We start from the raw sequence: 19,713 nt of genomic DNA, 5'->3' as shown, positions 1-19,713 counted from the left end.
AGGCATGCGGGGCGTGTGTACCCCCGACACCCCTCACTCCGCCGTCTCCAAAGCTGGAGACAAGCCCCGGGTGGGGGTGACGGGGCTGGGATAAGGGGGGGTCGCAGCCCCGGGGAGCTCCGACGGCTGCTGGGCAGCTCAAGCGAGTCTTTGTGCCCGGGGAGGGGGCGGTCCTGCCCCGCCGGCCGGGGCCGGGGCCGGGGCCGGGGCCGGGGCGGGCCGGGGCGGTGCTGCCCCCCCGTCGGGGCCGGGAGCGGGGAGGCGGCGGAGCCCGGGGCAGCTCTGCTGCTCTCCCTCCCGCGGCAGCCATGGCAGAGGGCTCCGAGAAGGTGCCCATCGCCCGAGCGGGGCCCGACGATGTGGAGCAGTGCCTGCCGCCCGTGAGTGCTGCCGGGCGGCCCCGGGCGGGGCGGGACGGGACGGGTGGAATCGGGACCGAATAGGTCGGGACGGAACGGGACCGGATGGGATGGGATGGGATCGGACGGGACGGGACGGAGCAGATCGGGACGGGATGGGATGGGATGGGATGGGATGGGATGGGATGGGATGGGATGGGATGGGATGGGATCGGCCGGGACGGGACGGAGCAGATCGGGACAAAATGGGTCGGGTGCGATCGGATCAGGACGGGACGGGACGGAGCAGATCGGGACAAAACGGGTCGGGTGCGATAGGATCAGGACGGGTCGGGACCGGGACGCGGCGGAACGGGGGATCGGGCAGGGGCCCGAACGGGCGTCCCAGGGCGAGGGTCCCTGGGGGGCCGGTGGGTCCCTGGGGGGCCGGGGGGTCCCTGGCGGGCTAGGGTCCCTGGGAGGCTGGTGTCCCTGGCGGGCTGGGGTCCCGGGGGTCCCTGGGGGGCCGGGGTCCCTGCCCCGCTCCCAGCACCCCGCTCTCCCCAGGCGTACGCGGCGGCGGCCCCCGGGCCGGGGCGGCTGCTGAAGGCGGGGGCCGCGGTGCTGATCGCCGGAGCCCTCCTGCTCCTGGCCGGGGCCATCGGCGCCTTCTACTTCTGGAAAGCCACCGAGCGGCAGGTGAGCGAGCCGGGAAGCACATCCTCACATCGAGCAGGGTTTTTTTCTTTTTGAGCTGGTTTCGTGTCAGGGGAGGCACAGGCTGGAAATTTTTCTTGCGAGGTCGATAAAGAGGTCTTTAAGCAGATCTTTATTTTCTCCATGTTCAAAAAAAAGAAAAAAAAACACCTAAAAAACCAAACCCATAATCATTATCTTTACTGGCTGCTTGGACGGAGCCTCCTGGAAGCACATTTCTTAATGAACATGAAACGTATCTTTGAGAGCACAGATGCTACATTGATTTCTGCTCGCAAATCCTCAGCAAACTCAAACCCCAACAAGTCCCCTGGGCTTCACATCCTGGGCAAACTCCAGCTCCCAGGACAAAAAAAGCATTGAAATGTGTAAATTCCTTCTTCACATCATCTGCATTCTTGGTCCAGATTCTACCTGGACCCTCAAATATGTAATGCTATATTTAACCCATTAATAGGCACCATTATTTCACTCTGGTGGTTTGTATGATTGTGCATACACATAAGCATTCATGGTTAGCAGCTGTGGAAGAATTTTTGAAGTCATATAAGTTTTATTATTTACATTTTCTGAGGTACATGAAAAATCCTGCATGCAAAAAACAAAACTGAGAAGCTGCTGATCAGTTCAAGAACAAAACTTCAGGGCATTAGAACATGTTTACAGATTAACTCTTCTTTCTGTTTACATAAGATTTTGGTCTAAAACATTTTGAAACATGATGGTGCACATTTGAATGTAACTTACTCCGTAAGTGCAAACAGTATCTCTGAATTTACTTTGGAAGACGTTTTGTACCGCCACGTGCCCGTCCCCATCAAGGAGCGCCTTGTGCGAATCCCGGCAGCCAGAGCAGAGGTCCCCCTGTGAGATACACCCGTGCACGTAGGGATAATTCAGATAATCAGAAAGAAAGTACAAGGTTTTACACCAAAAAGGACATGTTGCTGACCTCCAGGACGGGCTGCAAGAGCCATCTGCTTCTCCAGGCTTTTGAAAAGGGAGAGGGACCCGAATGGGGAGGTAGGCAGAGAGTGGGTACGGCCCGTGCAGCCCCGACCTGCTGGGTGTATTTGCGGAGTACAGGACAAAGTTTCCCCTTTTTTTATTGCTCTCATCATCTAAATTCTGCTTTGCAAAATGTGTCACATTCATAGCTGTCATTAAGCTTCAAAGCTGATCTCCAGGTGAAGACATTAGGAAAGCTTAGAGTTATTTGTCCAAGCTGCCAAAGCTACATTTTTCTTCCAAGTGTTTAGGAAGCAACTATAAAAAAATATATTTAGGGTCATTCGTGAAAAAAAAATAAGGCAATTTTTAAATTATTATTTTTATTTTAAATCTTTAAATTCTCCCTAACTGACAGGGTTAACAGTCTTACCACTAGCTCAGCCCCTAGCAGGGGAGATCACGTACTTTGGTCTGGTTTTCTGGACCACATTCAACAAGAGTCCTAGACAGTGGAGAATATGGGACCGAATCTGTATAACTGAGGAACCATAAATCTTTAGCACCTTAGACTTTCCTGAGCGAAGGTGAGAGAAGAAGAAATTTGTCTCTAGCTGTCAGTGTAAATTTTTCATTAAAATGCTGTAAGGCTTTTTTAAGACCAAAAGTAAACTGCTTGTGCAGCACTTTTAGCAGAACTGCACAAGAGCATCGAAAACCCCCTCCGCAAGATTGTGGTCCTCCAGCAAATACAAACCACGCTGCAGCTTTCCTCACTGAAAATAGGATAAGAGCAAATACGCTGACAAGGAAAATATGAGTCTATACAACTTCACATCCAATTTAAACAAAGTTCACATCCATTACAAGCTGAGAAACATGTTCATATTCAAGAGGAACTCGTTTTCCTGTGCCTCAGCAGAACATCCTAAGAGATAAATAGGGGTTGGCCTCCTTCGGAGTGGGATGTTTGCTCTTGCTCTCCTTTGGGAATCATGCCAGCATAAGAAGCGATTCCTAAAATATGACCTACAAGAAGGTTTTTAAGTCGGAGCAAGCCTGGATGTGGACTCACCCCCCCATTGCTTTTGAAGTAAAACTGTCAGTACTAATAGATCTGTGTGTGGCCCCTGAGGAGGCACCTCAGGAGGTCTCTAGTCCTACCTGCTGCTCCGAGCAGGGACAGCTGTGGGGTCGGAGCAGGTTGCTCAGGGCTTTATCCAGTTGGGCCTTGAAAACCTCCAAGGATGGAGCCTGCACAGCCTCTCTGGGCAACCTGCTCCACCGCTGGCCTGCCCCAACGGTGAAGTGTTGCAGTAGGGTGGTGTTGGTTGTTGGAGGGTTATCAAAATGCCTACAGAAATAAAAGTTAGGAACTGAATAGGGATACGACGGTCAGGTTGACCCATCGCCTGGTGTAGGAGGAAGGCAATAAGCAATTACTGACGTGTGCTACTGCTCCTCTGTCTATTCCAGGTGTACAACGTTCACTATACTATGAGCATTAATGGAAAAGTACAAGATGGATCGATGGAAATAGATGCTGGAAACAACTTAGAGACATTCAAAACAGGAAGTGGGAGTGAAGAGGCTGTTGAAGTTCATGATTTTCAGATTGTAAGTACCACCACCCTTGTCTTTCATGTAACACGCTCCAGCGCTGGGCTCTAAGGATAACCTGCCCTGCCCTGCCCCAGTCAGTCTCAGGTTCCAGCCCCCAACTAGCCACACAACCACCCTTGCTCTCCCGGCTTGATTTCACAGCAAGACAGGCAGTTTTCTCCACAACAAAGTGTAAGTGCCTTTTGGGGACAGGCCGTGCCAGGTCCCACCCCAGGAAGCAGTATGGATTAGGCTGCATCAGGTTTGGCTCCACGTAACTCTGCATTTTCAAACCACTGAACAGAGCTACAACATGTACCCTTGGGGTCTTGCTAGAAAAACATTCTGGCAGGCTGTGACACAGCCCCTGCATGATTTCATATGATTTGAACTGGAAAAACCACCTCCCCCTCCCCAGAACGTCACCATTTTAGGGGCATAGGGTGAACAGAGTAAGCCCAGGAGACTCCAAGGAGAGGCCACTATACAGCGCTGGACCCGGGCAGCTTGCTCTGCCCTGAGATCAAGGATGGGAGCTGCTCTCCATGGCTTGGCCTGGGTTCATCCCCAGGGGGAGAGGATGGAGGCATTTAGCATAGCTTATGCATCCGTGCACCAAATGCATGGTGCTGGGCCACTTGGGCTGACAGCAAACACATGGGTACCCCGGCAACTTGGCTGTGGCTGCGCAGCACAGAGCCTGGGCTAACAGATACCAAATCTCAGCAGAGCTCAACAGCTCAGACAGAGCAGTTCACTGAGCTGTACGACCTCTGAGCTACTAAAGGCACATCTACGTGATGTTGCAGAAACCTATTTAGAGGGCCCAGATCCTGCAATTAATGTTCTCAGGCGTGAAACACTCCAGAGCCAAGTCCTCTGTAAGTCAAAGCAACACTTAAAATAAAGGTGCTGCTGCCAGGAAGACTTGCCCAGGGCTTCTGGAGCAGCCACCTTCCCATTGCTGAACCTAGAAAGGCAAGGAAATTCAGCTCCTTGGCTTCTCAGCAAGTACAAACAAATCCACGCCAGGAGACACAGGACCCCGACTTTCCCGACAGCTGTGGTTCAGCCTTTATGAAACTCTTGTTAACATCACCATAGCAACATTATTAGCAGCAGAATAAGAGCACCCACAACGAGCTCTTCTCATTTGCCTTCACACATCTGCACAAAAGCACCAGCCCACTGGAGAGATGCTGAATTCACATTGCCTCCGTGCGTGCTGCTGGTGAGATACCGCCCTCACAACCGGGTCAGGAATCAGCTCCCAACACCAAGCAGCTATAGGCACCTCCCAGGGATGGTGCCCACGTGTAATGACAGAGGGCCAGGGACAGGCTCAGCAAGAGCAAAGGGATGCTGCCAGGTGGGGTTTGAGCCAAGAATGCACATAAAGGAGAAAGAAATTGAAGAGATGCGCTTCCAACGGCCAAGTATTTACATTAGCAGCTTTGGATTGACTGGCACTGCTCAAACGATTGCATGGTCAGTGAAGACTTGGATTTGGCAATGTTAGGATGCTCCTAGCACACTCGGTGCACCACGAAGTCTCATTCCCTTGCGCACTCATCCCTGCATAGCCATCCCCTCTCTCACTGCTTTAGAATTAGTCATTTTGTTTTTATGGGTGTCTCGTCACCTGTACAGGACTTGCAGGCACACAGGACTAGACTCAGGTGCCTCAGTACCATCCATCTCAAGCTGCACTAGATGCCTAAGGCATCTCCGATGCCCGTACGAGGCAGGTGAGAGGGGTCAGGATGACACTCATGCCCCCCTGTCCTGACAGCTAGAAGCTAGGCAGAAAACCAGCACACCTCAAATGGCATTAGATAATTATATTTAGGTGGTTGAACAGAGTTTGTGCAACCCTATGAAAAACATAGATGTTTTGCCATCTACAATGAGATATCTAAATTCATAGCATAAAAGAGAGCTCTTTTATGGGCACCCAAAAACACAGCAAAAACACAGAAACTACAGACAAGGTTCCCCTGCCCAAACGTTGGTGCCCAAGGTGCTAGCACATAGCTGGCAGATACAACCCCGGCCTTGCAGGAGACCTGCAGCCCTCTGGAGCTGCTGGCATACCCTTCTCTTGCTTAAAACTAGACATCCATGTTTAGTTAACTGCGTTTCACCCTCACAGGCCAGAGGAAGGAAGTCCCACAGACAGATTTCCACACCAAATTCCCCGTCACGAGCTTCCCCTTGCTGTCACGGCCACTTACATGTATAAATTGGACCAAGGTGCCCCCTATTTTTGCAAGTCTGTGTCATAAGGGTACCGCACCCCCAGCTAACGCAATTTTGAGGCTACCTATGTTAGGTGCTAAGTTACGGTTCAAATTGTGTCAACTAATTCCTTAACAGAGCTACTTCAAGTAGCCCACAGCAGGCACGGAAGCACTTACATAAAACACCCCTATCTTTCAGAAATCGTGCGAAAACTTCTAGACCCATCTGACCAAAACTGTAACGCTAAAACGATGAGGGAAGAGTGTTTTATTGCATCGTTTTTTAAATAAGATTCAACCTTCAGACTAAAAATTCAGTGGCAATTTTAGCAGAGCTCGAGCGCTTTCTTGGGGGTGGTGGGGAGCTGGAGGGCTGCGCGCAACCCCCTGCCTTCTGCTTCTGCAGGGCATAACTGGAATCCGTTTTGCTGAAGGAGAAAAGTGTTACATCAAAGCTCAGCCAAAAGCTCATGTCCCTGAAGTTGATGCTATGACTAAAGCGAGCCTCTCATCTGAGCTGGTAAGGGGGAATTTATTTATTTTTTTAAAACAAATCTTTGTATGGAGAGGGACTTAAAGGGGTATTTAAATACAAATAAAAATGACATATGAAAACCACTGAAGAAGTCATAGAATCATAGAATGGTTTGGGTTGGAAGGGACCTTTAAAGTCACCTAGTCCAACGCCCTTGCAGTGAGCAGTCATCTGTGGAGAGCTGAGGGTTCATTGACCGATTGCGAGGGGTCCCTGAAAGGTACGAAAAGAAAGACTGGTGTCAAGAGATGCGTCCAGGGTCACGGTGGGATTCTGCAGACTGGGGTGTGGGGGAAGCTGTAGACCAATGCCTAGCAGATCCATAGGAGACCTCAACGACAAGCATCTCTGCCTGAGATCAGGCTGTGCACAAGGCTGGAAAGGAAGAGCATGGAAGAAGCAGCTGCTTTAGTCAATGCAAAGAGTGATCGTGGTAGATCCCAGGAGTTTTCTATCAATACTCCTGAGCAGAAGCAGGGACTCCATTACTCAAGTCCTCTGAAATAGTCGATAAAGGGGAATTGTGGAAAACATTATTGCAAAAATTAGCTGCAGCTAACTCAGAAGAATAGTTTAAAAAACTAAGAATTTGCCACCTTAGGCGGCATCAGACTTCATTTTAGGACATTGTGTTAACTAAATTTCATGGAATCTGCATTGCAACCACCACAAAAGCTGCAGTTCTCACCCAGATACCACCAAAACCTCTCCCTACCTCACATTTGTAAAAAAGTCTGTCTCTTTAGGTGCGCAAAGCCCGAGTTTCCCAGAGCTCAGACCCCCAAACCCATCATTCACACAAGAGTGGCTCCGGTGACTTGAGTACAGCCGAGCCTGGACGCTGGCAGGGGCTCAGCCACCGCCAGGAGAGCACAGGAGATCCAAAAGCCCTTTCCCTGGGTTTACTCTGCTCCCGAGAAAATAAAAGCAGATACAATTAGCTGGGAGAGAGGCATCGTTAAGGCTGCACCTACCTGCAACACTGCTGTGATTACTGAACATCCTACTTCAAAATGAAGGGAAAAAAGGTCTCTCTAAATCCAATCAGCAAGGCACCAGGGATGTTACAAAGTCCCCTGAAGTTGGTGGGATCTTCCCCATGATGGGGAGGAGATCTTGCCCAAATTCCAGGCAGAGACCTAGATCTTTCCCACCTTGCCTTATTTTAAAGGCAGGCTGGGCTTCTTGACTTCATTAGCACTATTGCCTAAGGTCAAGGTTTCAATTTTTCATCTTGTAACAATAAAGTCACAGTCCTGAAGACAGTATCCTAAAAGAGTTAAAAAGTTATTTCTAATCTTCTACCTGGGTACAGTAAACCTGTTTCCTTGGCCTGTTTTCTGTGTGTCTTCTCCAAAGATGCATCACCAACACAACCGCTGCAATAAATTGCATGCGCTGAGGCCAAAACAAGCAGCCGATTTAGTGGGATATTAACCTTTCCCTGTTGCTTGACTTTCCAGCTTAGATGTACGATGGGAATGGCAAAGTAGTAGTTATTTTTCTAGAGCAAATCCCCTCTCTGATAGACACGTATTTAGGAGAAAGTATGCACATGCCATTTTCTTACAACACGTATCGTAACCAACACTGCCTATAAAAATGGTTGATTAAAATAAGCTTTTATAGATACCCAAACTGCCTGCTCACAAGTCAGAATCATCTCAAACAGAAACAAAGGATATTTTTATTTCTGAAAACTAGATGCAGATATTTCTAATGCTGATAAAACCTTAGAGTGGAAGAATATAAATAAAGAGCACTTCTCACTAGGCAGATTGGAGAGCGAACTTAAATGACTTGAAACCTACAAAGGAAAACAATAAACACATTAAAGGAACAGCAACTCAACGGAATAAATTGATCTAGTCAGTTATATAACAAGTTTTGATGACTTACGGAAGCAATTTAGAATTTTAACTTTGAAATCATACTGGTTTTCATGATTCACAAGTTGGTTTTCTTTTAATACTTCACTGTTGCTATAAAATACTTACACATTTTATGTAAAATAATACTTTGAACTAACAACTTTAAAGAATCAATCACTGGCATTTTCCTACATTACTTTGAAGATACGAACCAAAAACCTGCAGGGTACACTTCAAAAAAGCAAGCTCCTTTAACTCGCACTTCAAGCTTTTGGTCAATTGAATTGCTTTTACCAAACGAGACCTTTAATCAGACCGATCATGTTGACTTAACACTGGAAGCTGGAGCAGTTCTCAAGCTATAATCTTCGCTAAAACTTCTGAACAAGATTTTTTTTTCCCCTATTGTAAATATAGTTATCTCTTGGGAGTACATCAAATGAGAATGGGGCATGATAAAAGATTAGGATCTTGTTTTTAGCTGGCATATTTCATCGCTGCTCTGCTGAAGGTGGTAAATCTTCGCAGTTTCTACCGCCTGAAAATCGGGCGCTTTGGGCTGAGAGATCTCTGACCAGTAGTCCTTGTACATGGGACAAAAGCCTTCCAAGGGAGAGATGGGTGAAATCTTGGCCCCAAGAAAGCTGACAGACATTTTCCCATTCATTTCAGTGGTGGCAACCTTTACTCAGGCTTTGGCTCAGTACAATTGGTTCACATTCATGAAATATAAGGATGCTCGGTATTAGCTGCAGCGGACGATTACAGTTTGATGCTCAAGAATTAACAGCAAGCAGGCACATGACTGCTCACTGAGCTAGCAAAGGATTTATGCTTTTCTATTTGCAGGAAGATGAAATCATGCCTGTGAGATTTGATGAAAACTCCCTTATCTGGGTGGCTGCAGACGAGCCTATCAAGCATAACAGCTTCCTAAGCCCCAAAATTTTAGAGCTTTGCAGGGATCTTCCAATTTTCTGGCTTCGACCAACGTATCCCAAAGGTAACACTTCTTGTATTTGAAAAGTATGTTATCCCTCCCTTCATCTAAACACCTTCCCCAAAATCAGGTTTGCCTCTCAGACTTGCACATCGGGGAAACCAGGATCGTTTCCTCCCTTGCCCACCCCGTCTTCTCAAGCCCTTGTGGGCTGGTGCCAAGATTGGGGGTTTGGAGTTCGTCCGCGCTTACCTAGACATTTGGTCTTCCCTATCTGCATTTCCTCAGACAATTTATACAGCCAACGTGAGTGACTTACTATGAGATGAGGCATTGCCAGAGAGGTCAGCGTCCTTCTACAGAATGACAAGATGACAGCTTAAACTAGCCTCCAAAATGTTTAGGCAGCTGACACCAGACAGCAGGAATAACATACCTGGCCAATGGTTGGGGAATATCAAGCTCCTGATCTGGGACCATAACCTGTCCTGTTTCCCACCTCGCTTCTCCAGAGGATTTCACTGGAGTGAAGGGACAAGATACTTCAGCTAGGCACCTGGTAGATGAAATTTATGAGGTCCTGGAGGCAGTCCTAAAACTGAAGTACTCCTGTCGCCCAGAGCCAAGCTTAGCAAGGGTGTTTGGGAGTCACCAGGGAGATGGCAACTGCTACAGGTAACTTCCAGGCCTGGGAGGAGAGGAGGCGGCTTTAAAAGATTTACTCCTCCTTGGTCCAATTAATATTAGGATACCAAATGAGGGGAAAAAAAAAAAAATACATTTTAGAGCAGCTATGGATCCAAACTGCCAATATTTTCCACTTTTCTCACGGACTTTCATATCCCACTGGGAAACAAAAGAACAGTATCAAAGCAGTCCAGAATCTGTTTCCACCAGGTTCACCAGCCGCCCTTGGGAGGAGGGCACCAGTCTGTCACAAAAGCACTTTAAAAAAAATTAGATGTACGTGACTGGTCTTGCTAGTGCTGGCAACTGCTGCCAAGTTAACATCAGTGACGACACAGTGGGTCAAAAAGCACCTCCTCACACCCGTTTTGCTTCAAGGGAAGGAAGAGGAGGGGGAAAAGGCAATCTCACACCCCTTTGGGCTGACACTGGCTGCAGATACAGCACAGGAAGGCAAGCAGCTCCCATGGGGATGCTCATCAAGTTTGCCACCACACAGTTTCATCTTTCCCTCTGCCTCCCCCTTCCTTTTTTAAAATTTGAAGTAATCACTGAAACCTTAAATAATGTGTGAATAAATACAAGGACACTGAAGATAAGATTATCCTCCCATGATTATTTCTTCAGATAACCAAAGGAGAGAAATGAAGAGAAACAAACGCCAATCAGAATCAAACTTTGATACAGAAGACTTGGAAGCTGCTACTGAAGAAGTAAATACCAGGTCGCCTACCACACAGCTGACTCAAGAGCTTGATCCCCAATCTAATGAAACCAGGCCAATGGGACAAGAAACCGATCAAACACTTAACCCAGACAACCCATATAATGTAAGTATTTGCACTGTAATCTTTCTGAGCCCGAGATTGTTGTAGACAGGTAATACTGGTGATATGGGGTTTGTCTTTTTTTTTTTTTTTTTTTTTTTAATTTGCGTAGTCTTTGCCAGTTTAGCTTTTCTCCAAAATTACAGACTTGGAAAACACCTAAGAAGGTGTTCAAAAAAGTCTTCCCTCGTCCTCTTCTCCCTCCCTCACCCCAGTGAAGTCATTAGACTTCAGTCTGAAGGAAGCACAAGCGCTTGAGGTGGCAAGATCAAGGCAAGTTGATGCCAAGTTGCTTTTCAAGGTCAGGTCCATACGGAAGCAGCCCTGGAGAGATCCAACAAGCACAGCACCATCTGAAAACAAACCAAAGCTGCTCTTGATCAGCATTATCCCCATCATTTACTGACAATGCAAAGAGAGAGTCCAGTAGCTAGAAACATACCTTGCCCTCAAATAGAAATCAGTATAGAAGTGACTACTACAGAGGAAAGCAGTAGTAGTGTCTGGTTGCAAAGAGATCAGAGTCAGGCCAAATAAATCTGTTTTCTCAGCCTCTTCTCTATCAGAGTAAATGGCCCTAGTCTAGCAAGCAATTCACAGAGGAGAACCCGTTTAGAGACAGCAACAGCGGGTGGAGGATGACTATTGCAAAACTTGTTCTCGCTCTTCGAGACGAAGCAGCCCACAGAAAGAGCACAGGAGCCGCCCCGCTGTGTCCCGACACCTTTGCCGTGCTGCAGAAAAACTGCCTGTACGGTAGGCACCTTCCAGTCTGCTGCACCAGCGCCAGACAATTTACACCCACCATTTGGTGCAGCAGGAGTAAGTCATTTTAATACAACACTGTCACAAGATAAATGCCTCCTGCTTTGGAAATAAGTCTCAGCTTTGACTTGACATTTATGCAACAGCAGGAGATCATTATACTGTGACAGCATTCTGCCGAGTTGACATCCCTTAATTAAACTTAAATTAATCACTCCAAATAAAGTGGATCTAAATCGACTCTCTCACGAGGTCAGTAAAACGGCAGCGGCACTGGAATGCAACTTCTCCTCGCAGCTACTAACGTGACCGCGTCCGTGGGGTCTGAGCTGCCCAGTCTCTGGAGGGCAGCAGCAGAGCAACCGCCACAGGTCCAGTTCTTCCAGCCAGAGGGCCCCTGGGCCAAATGGAGAACGTCTGGTCAGATACGGTCACCAGACTTCCCTCGGCCTGCAGGGCGGGATTCACCTTCACTAACGGCTATTGCATAGATGCCTACATCCAAGATTTCTTTAGAGACCGATTCATTCGATTCAAAAGGACCATTAATTATACTGAGCTATTTCTCTTCACCCACTACGAGTGGAGTCTGGACGAGGAGCTCAGGTGTGGAAGTTCACACTGCAGGTATCTGAATTCGAAGATGATGAATCCTGCCCACGGAAACGCCACCCTCCCTGCTCTCAGGGCTGGGAATGGGTCGCTGGGGGCCCGAAGGACACCGAGCTGTCACTAGCGTCCTGTACAAGCCCGGACAAGAGATGGCACCTTTATGTGCCTCATGTTTTCAGCGTGCTGCTGGTTTTCTGAGTGAAAAATGCTCAGGTAAAAAGCCAGGTGTTACTCCGGCATTTGCTCTTTGCTGTTGCGTTTCTTGAAATAACACCAATGGGAAAAGAACAAATGAGTTTCAAAAAAGCAGAATATCCAGGTTACTTTTTTCCCCCAGAAAGGAGGAAAGGAATTTTGAAGGGTGAAGGCAGTAGCAAGAGCCTGCTTTTACATATTTTATGCATGCCTTGCTCCATGTAACTCCCTACTGTCAGATAGAGAACAGGCAGAATTCTCGCTGTCCACAATGCACCTAAGTGTGGCAGAGGGGAAAAAAAGGCAGGCTGAAAGACAAGGGAGAATATTCAGAAAACTGCGGGGTAATAGCTTACTGAATAGTTTCCTGGGAATGCTGTAAGAAGCATTAAAAACAAAAATTAAAACAAAACATTAAAAACACAGCATACACTTCAGACATTATCATCTACATAAGAGACTCAGATAACTGCCTTGAAATCTTCTCCATCACTAATATTTAAAACTTGGGAGTTTACTGCTGCTGGATCTTTTGCAAGGACTGTAGAAGAAAAATGAGGTTAGAGTTCCCTGTTGTTTCTTTCCATTTTACACGGGCATTGCACCAATTCTACACTTCTACCGAACAGAGCAAGACAGAAGGGAAAAAAAAAAAAAAAAAACAACCAAGATGATGCACGGGTCAGTCAGTGGGAGCTTTAACTTCAACAGGACCAACATTTCAGTTTTTAGCCTTTGTAGGGTTAACGTGAGCATCAGTACATTCTACATTCTCTGAAAGTGAGGGCACCGGGATGACATTTAATGTTTTACATTTCAGCAACTGGAAGGTGAAGGGATGGCTTTTGACCCCATGCTGGATCACCTAGGCATCTGCTGCATCGAATGCAGACGAAGTTACACACAGTGCCAGAGAATCTGCGAGCCTCTCATGGGCTACTACCCGTGGCCTTACAACTACCAAGGCTGTCGTACCGCCTGCCGAATCATCATGCCCTGCAGCTGGTGGGTCGCTCGTATCATGGGTGTTGTCTGAGAAAAAGCCGTCAGAGCCTTGACAAAATAAGCAGGAATGCAATGACGACAAACTGGTAAAAGACTACAACCAAAGCAGCAGTACCAATCCTGGCTTTTAAATCAAATTGTGTGTTACTGCACCAAAAGCAAGGTCAGATATTCTAACTGTAAATAAAAATCTTAAGTTAATATTCCATTAGCTTTACAAATGACAAGGGTATACTAGCACTTACTGAATTCAAAAACTAAGACATCCCAAAAAAAGACAATATTAAACTTTGCTCACAAACTGGTTTAGCAGCCCAGAAGTTTGCTCATAAATCCAAGTTCAGCCTTTCATGACAAAACCCTCTCTCTGAGCTAGATGTGAAAATTTACGTCCAATTAGGCAACTAGCTCAACTTGTACACTTGGGAGTACCTTTCATCCATGTAGCTTACTTAAATAAATCACAAGTTAAGTTGCTCCCTGTTGCTACTCATACCGAGTTGCCAGGTCATTATGAATGGTTATAACCCAATTACAGCATACCTTTCCCACAAAGCAGCTCTGGGGGACACGGGAAAGCGCACATCGCGCTAAATCGGAAAGAAACGGCAGGAAAAGGGGCTGCGGAAGGGAACGTGCGTGGCTGCAGAATCAAAACCCTTCGCACATCCCAACATCAAAGCAGCCGCAGCATCAAGAATCTTGTATCCATGATACCACTGTAGTGTCTAACAAGTATCTCCTATCCAGCTACTACAGCAAAAGTATTTACACGCAGTTGCAGACCAAAGAGTCTCAAGACCCTTCAGAATCTACAACAGCCACTGTATTTATAAATCCTTGAACTAGACACTTTTGACACAAGATTACAACCCCTTTTTATTCCACATGGATAGCAGCCATTCATGCTAGCTCCTTTAGGTTTACTGAAGCTAACCTCTGTTCCCCCCAAGAGAAACTGCTTACCAGTAAGGAGAAAAAAAAAAAGAAAGAAAAAAAAAGATTTCTAACCTCACCCTTTTTGCTTTGGCAAACTCTGCAATTATTGGGATTGATCCTATTACATATTAAATCTCTAAGGAAGGTACTAAGCTGAAACACAAAGATGGAATGACTTAGGATTTCTAGCCTTGAAAAACTAAGATAGAGGTATTACACTGCCTTCATCCATCCTATACATCTTGAACTCTACCACTGAGTTTACAGAGTCATCTACGTGGGCTCCATAAACAGAATGATCCAATTTTTCTTGAAGTTCACTTTCTGGAGCATTCATTTTTGTGACTAAACAGCTCCTGAGATGTTGCAAGCCTAGTAATGTTATTAACACTGCGTGACACACAGAAAAGAGGAATTAATTTGACATAATCATGGCTTAAAGAAAATAAAGACAACCTCATGTGGAATGCTAAACTGCATATCTTAAAAGCAAAGTATTAAATGAGAGTAAGATGAGAATAGAATTCAGTATATTGTTCTATTGTAGCTTTTTTAATATAAGCTTCACCTTCCCTTAATCTGAAGAACAGACTCGCTTTGAAATATTTAAATTAAAAACTTCTTAAAGTGGGATTTCAAGGCCTGTTAAATTTGAGTTTCTGCTTTTTAAAATGAAAATGACCTTGATCATTATGTTGTTTTAGAAGTACATCATTCATATGCTTAGAAAAGTCGGTTTTCCTTTTTTTTATTGCAGATTAAACAAAGATGTTAAAAAATGGCAATCACTTTCTGTGCTTTTTTTAATGTAGAAAGTGCAACAGGACTTTTATGTGCATGCTCAGGAACCGTCTGGAGAGGAAAACAAGGGGATTAGCAAGTGAAACACTGAAGGCAAAGAGAAGGAAGTGTGACTGTATACATGAACTAGACTGTTGCGGTCTTTTGCACCTAAGGCCATCTTGAGGCAACCCATGACCTGCTTCTACTTGTGTCCCCCAGTATATATATATATATAAAAAAAAAAAAAAAAAAAGGCAAGCTGTCTTCAGAAGACACTAAAAAAAACGATCTTGTAGGTGATTTCCACGTCTACACGTTCTTAACAAAATTAACTCTTCCTAAACAAAAGCTAGTATCAGTTGTTTTCTATAGGCAGTCACAAAGCATGTAAGAAGTAAAAAAAGCATCCTGCTCACGACTGCGTTAAACTGTCACACACAGCACGTACGTCTCACGAACTCTTCTGTATGCACCGTGCCAAGAAAGCCCCAGTGATCATAAGAGAAGCAGATACACTACTTACACGGTCCATGACTAGGAAAATTGCCGGAACTGCAATATTGCCTAAGTACAACACGGAGGGCACAATTTATCCATTTCCATAAGATAGGCAACAAAATGCCTTCCCCAACTCATGCTTCAAGTAAGCAAATTTTTTATTTACCTATACATCAGATTCAAAGAAAAAAAAAGTAAAGATCCCTTGCTGCAGCAAGGTTGAAAAACCTTATTTAAGCGCAACATCTAATTTTGAAGGAAAGGTTCTGAGGCGACACAGGAATGACAATAAAACCAATGATGCAGCGGTATGAAAAGACAGCAATATTCCCCGCAGCGGTGGCTCAGACTGCAGTTCTAGCTATCCGCAGCGATCCTATTCACTATCGTACAGCATTTACTACCAATGTTGAAGACGAGTTTTCCGCTGCCGCCACAAATCTAATACCTTGCACACTAAAGAGGTTACAACATGTCTGCATTTGAGGGGCTGGGGAGGGGGGATGTTCCTTGAATCTGACCCTGCGCTAGCAGAAACCAGTTCAAAACCTTCCTTTGGCCAAAGTTCAGCGGAGGAGGAAAGAAAGAGGGATGAGCTTGTCACCAGCAGTGTTTCCCACTACAGGTGGGTGGATGTTAGTCAGAGCACTATAATTCTACTATCCTTTAAACTTAATTATCCATGTTACTGTGTACTAGGAGGATTAGATAGCAGAGCATGTTAGAGCAGAAAAAGGGGATAAATTCAGGCTGGTGGAAAAGAGAAGGAAAACAGGCATCATCTCTTTTCTGCATCTACAGCCCTTCTCTCCACTTACAAGGAATGAACCTGAGTCTCTCCCTTTGTCCTTTTTGATATGGGAATCATCTTCCACTTGTATCTACACTGAGAAAGTAAGAAGAAGCTGGGGGGCATGGAAGGGGGGTGTGTGTGTGTGTCTCTGTCTTCTGCCTCCCATGTAACACTTCACCCCTGCTGCTGCACAAACAAATTCCAGGGAAGTTTCAGTGAAGAACAGACTAAGCACTTGTTCCATGCAGTGCAAAAAAAAAAAAAAAAGATGTAGAGAGGCATAAAACTACAGTTGGCAAAGAACAGATTGTTGATTGGCACATCGGGGCGGACAGAAACTCTGCTCAGAAAGGGCTGGAGTTAGACTGAACCAGTAGCACCACCATCTTCTGCTTCTGAGAGGCTCCGTTGATCTTTTACACGCACTGCACGTCTACCAAAGATGAGAGAGGCAGCCTTAAGCTGCAACAGGCAGGCATCTTCTATGACCCCCAGAACAGCAGCAGAGAGTAATCCCATCTGTGGTATTAAATGGGAAAGCTACTGTTACCTCTTGCTGTCCTGTTCCCATATTTGCAATGGGACTACAAATCAGAGCAACTGAGATGCAACTGCCTGGCTCTTCTAGACAGCACTATCTACAGATGACTAGAAGGCTTGGAGAAAAAAACCTCAGGAGAAGCCTGAACACAATTAAAACATCATCCACTCTGTCCTTGCAGGCAGTTCTCTGTCTCCGGCCAACTCATTGCCAGTGCTGCAACAAATTCAGCTCATCGTCTCTGGTCCCGAAGGAAATTGCCTTTGTCACTGATATCCTTCACAGCCTCTATTCAACCTCCAAGCTCCCTGCTATCTTTCCCTTGACCTAGGGCTTCTGGAACCATTCTGTCCGTGTGTCTTGTCAAGAGCAAAACATACACTGTTCACAAAGTTCATGAAGCACCTTCCCCCCAACTTTACAAGGAAGTTTTACCTATTGATTTAATCCAATTCCCTCCCCCTCAAAGAAGACCCCAATACCCCCAATAAGGCAAGAACAGCTGCCATTATTGGTTCACCTAAATTTTAGGGTGGAATATACAGATACAGATTATCTGTCTGCGCTCAGAAACATGCTGGAATTATGTTTAGACCTGCAAACTTTGCTCACAGGACTGAGATGAACGGGAAGGTCTACCACTTGATTGCTACAAGTTTTAGCCCGAAGCTAAAGCATTATATTTGCATTTCATATGCCTCAAGAGTACATAAGTAGCAATGCATTTGATTTTCCTTTTTACCTTAAGCCAAGTGAATTGAATCCCAAAGCACTGAAACAGTACCCACTTAATACAAGAATATATTGTGCTTATTTGACGAAATATTCCCATGGACTTTCTGTAAGTGAAAGTAGACAGAGGAACCCCTACTGCCTTCTCTTCAGTAAGTAAGAACAACTTGATTGGCAGAAAACATCCTCAAATTACTTCTTCATTTCTATTTAAGAGATTTTTATCTAGGCTTTTCCCATAGCAAGTCTTTACTAAGCGCTGTTAAGTGCTCTGAATGACATTTATAAAGGAAGGCTGGCCAGGAGACAAGAACCCAATTCTGCGACAAAGTGAAGCGCTCAGACATTTGTCTTCCTTCTACATTAGAAAGGAAGAAATGCCTTTCAGAGCATAAACAAAAAGCAGCAAAGTACTCACCTTAGGAGAATCGAGTTCAAGTCCCTATTCCAAATCAAGTCAACTTCAATGTTAGCATCCCATATGGATGGCACGTGCTCTAGATACTGAACAACCAGCTACTCAGAATTCTCTGAAGGGCAAGAAATTCCCTGCTGAAGCTAATAAATCTTCACTGAAATATGCCACAAGTATAGCCTTTGAGAAACTCTTCCAAGAAGCAAACATTGCTCAGTAAGAGTCGAGAGGTAAGGCACACACAAAAACCTTCCTAAATTCAATCCATCTCCCTTCATTGTATTTAAAGACCAGGATAACATTCAGTTCTGAAGGTCATAAAATCGGAGCTTTGGAAAACACGAGTCCATTCTGAAGCTAGAAGTGACACAAAAAGAAATCACTGCCCAGCTTGCACTACAGGATAGATCATGATCTGAGCACATCAAGAAACTGCAGTGATGTCAAGACTGTAGTCACAGTCTACAGCTGCCAAGTATGACATTCTGAAGTTCATAGCTATGGCTTACATCCAAAAACAAACCCTGTTTTTAAGATCGTGAGATTTTAAAATCTTGGTATCTATCTACTGCACAGGTATAGTAATGGTACTACGAAAAAAACCACTGCACTTTCCCACCATCACTGCAAAACCTCGATTCCTAGTCCTCAGGAGGAACAGAATACATCCTTTCTTCCTCCTTAGTTTTCAGTCATCTTTTACATTTATTACTGTAACAGCTGCAGACTTCATTTGGCCTATTAAAACACCTGTTCTAATAGCCTTCACATTTTACCAAGCTCATCCAGTTCTCACTGTAGTAAAATAACATATCAAATGCAAAGAAAACAGACAGAATAACAAACAATCTGGAAAAGCCTACCTACTTAGGAATGCAAGGAAAAGTAACAAATTCAAAGCAGCATCCAATGGTTAGCAAGGAGTGAAGTGGCTTTCAGGGGGCTGCCAATATTTGCAATTCATGGGTTTTTCTAGAATCCTAGAATATTCAGGTGTATCTGAATTCCCAAGAGACAGCGGCATGTGGACTAGGCATGTTTACCACAACTTTGTAAGTTCACATCCCCTTCAAAGAACCACAGAATGGTTGTGGTTGGAAGGCACCTCTGGAAGTCATCTCGTCCAACCCCCCTGCTCAAGCAGGGCCACCTGGAGCCAGGTGCCCAGGACCATGTCCAGACAGCTTCTGAGCATCTATAGGCTCTTGCAGACTTGTACCCAAGCACAGACAGTATTTCTTACATTTCTCTTATTTAAAATTTCATCACGATGGAAAAGCTGAACTGATGGAAACAATTAAGGACGCATGGGCTCTTCTCTAACATATAAACAGTTTCCAACATTGTGAAAAAACAGAAATTAAAGCAACTGCTTGCTATATTTGATTTCAGGTAATAGCAGTAGATCCTTCTTTTTCAATATAGAAGGTAGACACAGGAGCCGCTTTTCTGTACAGATTTCCAGCCACAACTTTCTCCCTTCTATCACATATGACTGCAGTTCGATGTATCACCCAGGTGGAAGGACTCCACAAGTAGAAATCTTGTGTCTGCATCAATAGCAGCAATCTTATCCTCTTCACTGAATGCAAGTTTTGCTCCTATACATGCCAGTTGTTTTTTTTTTTTTTTTTTTTTTTTAAGCAGTGTATTCACATCCTTACCTACATGCTTTAAGTGATTCCCCCATCAAAAAACAAGATTACTAAAAATGAAATGAAGCAGCTTCC

The 19,713-nt window shown here is 45.3% G+C and overlaps 1 protein-coding gene across 1 annotated transcript; it reads left to right on the top strand.

The window, feature by feature from the left end:
• Positions 1 to 308: 308 nt before the first annotated feature.
• Positions 309 to 13,313, top strand: CNMD (chondromodulin; the record flags this gene model as incomplete). Its single annotated transcript, XM_082331061.1, has 7 exons — positions 309 to 380; positions 906 to 1,037; positions 3,480 to 3,620; positions 6,252 to 6,365; positions 9,101 to 9,254; positions 10,506 to 10,708; positions 13,098 to 13,313. The coding sequence occupies 7 exons, from the start codon at positions 309 to 311 to the stop codon at positions 13,311 to 13,313; spliced, it is 1,032 nt and encodes a 343-aa protein (XP_082187187.1).
• Between the last annotated feature and the right edge of the window lie 6,400 nt (positions 13,314 to 19,713).

This window comes from Platalea leucorodia (genome assembly GCF_965183815.1).
Source record: "Platalea leucorodia genome assembly, chromosome: 2".
Taxonomy (NCBI): Eukaryota; Metazoa; Chordata; class Aves; order Pelecaniformes; family Threskiornithidae; genus Platalea; species Platalea leucorodia.
The sequence above is the reverse complement of the archived record's forward strand: the minus strand, read 5'-3'. Positions and strand labels throughout refer to the sequence as shown.